Genomic DNA, 3,466 nt, shown 5'->3' with positions numbered 1-3,466 from the left:
GCGGGGGGCGTTCTGAGCGGGCAGTTCCACTGCAGCAGAGACTGGCTTTTCCTGACAGCACATGTGGGTCATGAACACCTGTTTCTGTGACAGTCAGAGCGACTGCACCAGTATTTCACTTACGCCTCTACCGACACACTCACACACACACACACACACACAAACCATGCACACGCACATGTGCACACGTGCACACACACCACGCACACAGAGTAAGTCTCCCTCGCCGCGTGCACGTGAGACGCCCCACGAAGAGCTGCCTGGTGAGCCCTCAGCAGGGCCTGGCCTCGCTCCTGGGCTCTCGTGCCTGGGCGACAGGCCCCCTACACGAAGCGGCACTTACTCAGTTCCACCGGCTGCAGCAGCCCACGCTGGGGGCTACTCCACTGACCCTCATTAGGATCGAGCCAGGATCCTCTGCTACAACACGCTCAGCGCTTCTAAATGCCTACAGATTCCACTGAGGGGAGCCTGCCTCTAGGGGGCTTTTCTCTCCTGTGCCTGAGAGAGAAGGGGGGGGGAGGCCTTCACCTTAGTTCTGCCAGAATGGCCCCCTTCAGCCAATCTGACCGTCTAATACATATCAGCTCACTGATCATGGGCAAATGTTTTTCCTAATGGATAAAAATTACACACAGTACTCAAAGTTTTATATCAGGTTTTCCATTTTTAAGATGCTATGTTGTTTTTTTCCTACATACTCACCTCTCGATGTCTCTCTCTCTCTCTCTCTCTCTCTCCCTCCCTCCCCCTCTCCCTTCATCCCTCTCTTTCACTCTCTGAAAAGCAATGGAAAATTTATCTCAGGTGAGGATTTTTAAAAAATGCCTGATTTAGCTCTCATTTATCATAACACAAGTGCGAATTCCAAGGGATGAATTTGCCGCTGCGAGCACAGCTTTGCCCACGCTGTCAGGTCTCCCAGGTTGTGTTTACGTTCCCGTGCGGGGTTCCTTTGCTGGAGTGTTACTACCGATTCAATAAGTAGTAATTCAACGCCTCTCCGTGCTACGCTTCAAGGATACCGTGGTGAGCAAGACCAGTAGTCACTGTTCTCAGGAAAATTACATTTCCTACGTGGTTTTGATTCTTTTAAAGAGACACACATCATCCTTCCACTGAGGTATGATGACCTGTGACTGTCTCTTCTTCAAGTTCACTAAGATGCTCGGGGCCCAGTCTACCCAGGGTCCTGCTCGCGTTCATTTCCTCGGAGACCTGGGACCCGTGCGCCAGGGGGCAGCACCGAGCCGCCTCCTCTGAACCCCAGGTGTACCTCTCCTATTCCACACGCTGCTAATCACTCAGTGTATCTGATCAGGTTTGCTTTGGCCTGGCTCTGTTTGTTCTTTTGAATGCAATCTCCTCTCATCCGAGCCTATTTTTAAAACCTGTTTAATAAAAGCAAAATCCCTTTTAATCTCGTCAAGGAGAAGAGAACATTCCCCTTCTCAAGCTCCCCGTTTCCCGCGGGGACTTCCCTCGGCGTCACACACTCCGGTCCATTCTGCTGCTGGACAATGTTTTTCCTGGACGCTGGGACTTGTTTTGTTCCATTTTTTTTTGCACTTTGGTCGTCCTCAAATTGGGTTTCTGGTCATTACTTATCCTGTCAGAGGACTCGGGACTGACTTAAAGGCAGTTCTTCGTGTCCCGTTGGGTAGAGAGAGCTGGCCGGCCGGACACAGAGAACCAGGAGGCTCACCGGCAGCTTCCCGCCCGCACACGGTGCCCGCGGGCGTCCCTTCATAGAGAGGCGCGCAGTCAGCTCTTTGGGGCTTGGCCTGCGCTGATCTCTCAACAGCAAAGAGGACCACAGAGGGACGAGGCCCCTTGGAAGGAGCAAGCCGAGTTCGTCCCACCACTCAGCGGGCCCCGGGCAGAAGGATGGAGAACACTGCTCGAGAGTGAAATGCAAGGAAGCGAGATACACACTCCGGGGTGTTCTCTGGGAGACCCAGGCGGAATGCGTTCGCCCAGGACCCTGGTCCAAAGAAAGCCGCGAGGATGCTGAGAGGCAAGACAGGCCAGCAGAGCGCATGCAGAAGCTGCTGAGCGACCCAGAGAGCAGAGAGAGAGAGAAAGGGGGGCAAGGATGCGGGCTCAGGGGGACTGGTTGGCAACAGCTGGAAAGGACTGCAGGGATTTCTATCGGAATTTGGGAAACGCTTTCAATGTCAGATGCCACGTGACAAGTGTACTTGTTAGACTAGCTTACGCCAGTGAGGGGAGAGGTGACTTGATGGCTTTGTGACACTACAGAAGACGGCTTTACAAGGGCATTTCTACATTCATAACGGACTTTTCAACTAAAATGTTCAGTAACAGCTTTTCATGTGAACCACTAAATGCAACTACATTTTGTCCTTTAACCAACATGTTAGAATAGAAAAGAAAAGAAAAAACAGGCTACTAAATCAAAGTTTTCATCTTACCCTGAAAAATCAGCAGAATATTGTCCATAATCAAAGATATAGACTCTAGTAATTTGGCACACTATGAGGTATCCCAAAGCAAACACAAAACAATATCTGGAAAACAAAAATAAGCTAGATTAGTGAAAATAAAGGGTTCATTTGGTTCAAGAACACATTTAAGTAATTTGTTAACTATGTGACAGGGTTCGAAACTTCAATGTCACTAGATCCACTCCCCGAGAGCTTTCTTCAATAAGTTCGAAAAACTCCGCTAGCTCCCGCTCCCGTGTGCTGGGACGCGGGGGCCCCGTCAATGGCTAATGCATGCGATGGCTGCCTCCGTCCGCTTCTTCCTTCTGAAAGGCCTCCAGGCACCAAATTCTGGGTCTGAAAGTCATGCTCTCGGGCATAAAACTGTGATTTGCTCTACTTACTCCTCCTTCTTTCTAGAAAACAATATTTAGCACAAAAACATCTGGCTGAAATGTACATTCAACAAACTCTTCGTGGGATTTTTACACATGTGTCCTCAGTGGTCTCTGAGCATACATCCTGCGTGGGCATCAGATGTGCAGTTCCTCACACTGTCAGGCATGGGAACTTGTGATACTAAGACATGGTGCGGGCGGAGAATTTACATGTCGATAGGAGAGGACACAGACCCAGAAGCAGATCCGGGACTATATACATGGCATGGCATGGAGTGAAGGCTGCGGGCAAGTCGCGGGAGTGGACGGATTACCTCCCAAGGAGTTGACATCTGGTGGGGAAAAGCGTGTTGTACCTGCATCTACACAATTCCAGCCGGATTCAAGAATTATACACAAGACAGAACCAAGCACACAGAAGCTGTGGGTAAAGATTCAAACGTGCTCAAATGAGGGAAGGACTTTCTCATCATTTCTAATATTAAATAGTAGTAGCCCGGTGCACAAAATTCGCGCACATTAAAAGGGAATTAATTGCCCTAACCGGTTTGGCTCAGTGGATAGAGCATCGGCCTGCGGACTCAAGGGTCCCAGGTTCGATTCCGGTCAAGGGCATGTACC

At 50.1% G+C, this 3,466-nt stretch overlaps 1 protein-coding gene across 1 annotated transcript in view; it reads right to left on the bottom strand.

The window, feature by feature from the left end:
- MBOAT2 (membrane bound O-acyltransferase domain containing 2) overlaps window positions 1-3,466 on the bottom strand; it is a 36,770-nt gene that overhangs the window by 17,155 nt on the left and 16,149 nt on the right. Inside the window, exon 4 of the mRNA XM_005867272.2 lies at window positions 2,436-2,531. Within this exon, the coding sequence (XP_005867334.1) occupies window positions 2,436-2,531 (96 nt within the window). The remainder of the gene's footprint in view (window positions 1-2,435; window positions 2,532-3,466) is intronic.

Source organism: Myotis brandtii, unplaced genomic scaffold (assembly GCF_000412655.1).
Source record: "Myotis brandtii unplaced genomic scaffold, ASM41265v1 scaffold247, whole genome shotgun sequence".
Classification (NCBI taxonomy): domain Eukaryota; kingdom Metazoa; phylum Chordata; class Mammalia; order Chiroptera; family Vespertilionidae; genus Myotis; species Myotis brandtii.
This window is presented reverse-complemented; position numbering and strand designations above follow the sequence as displayed.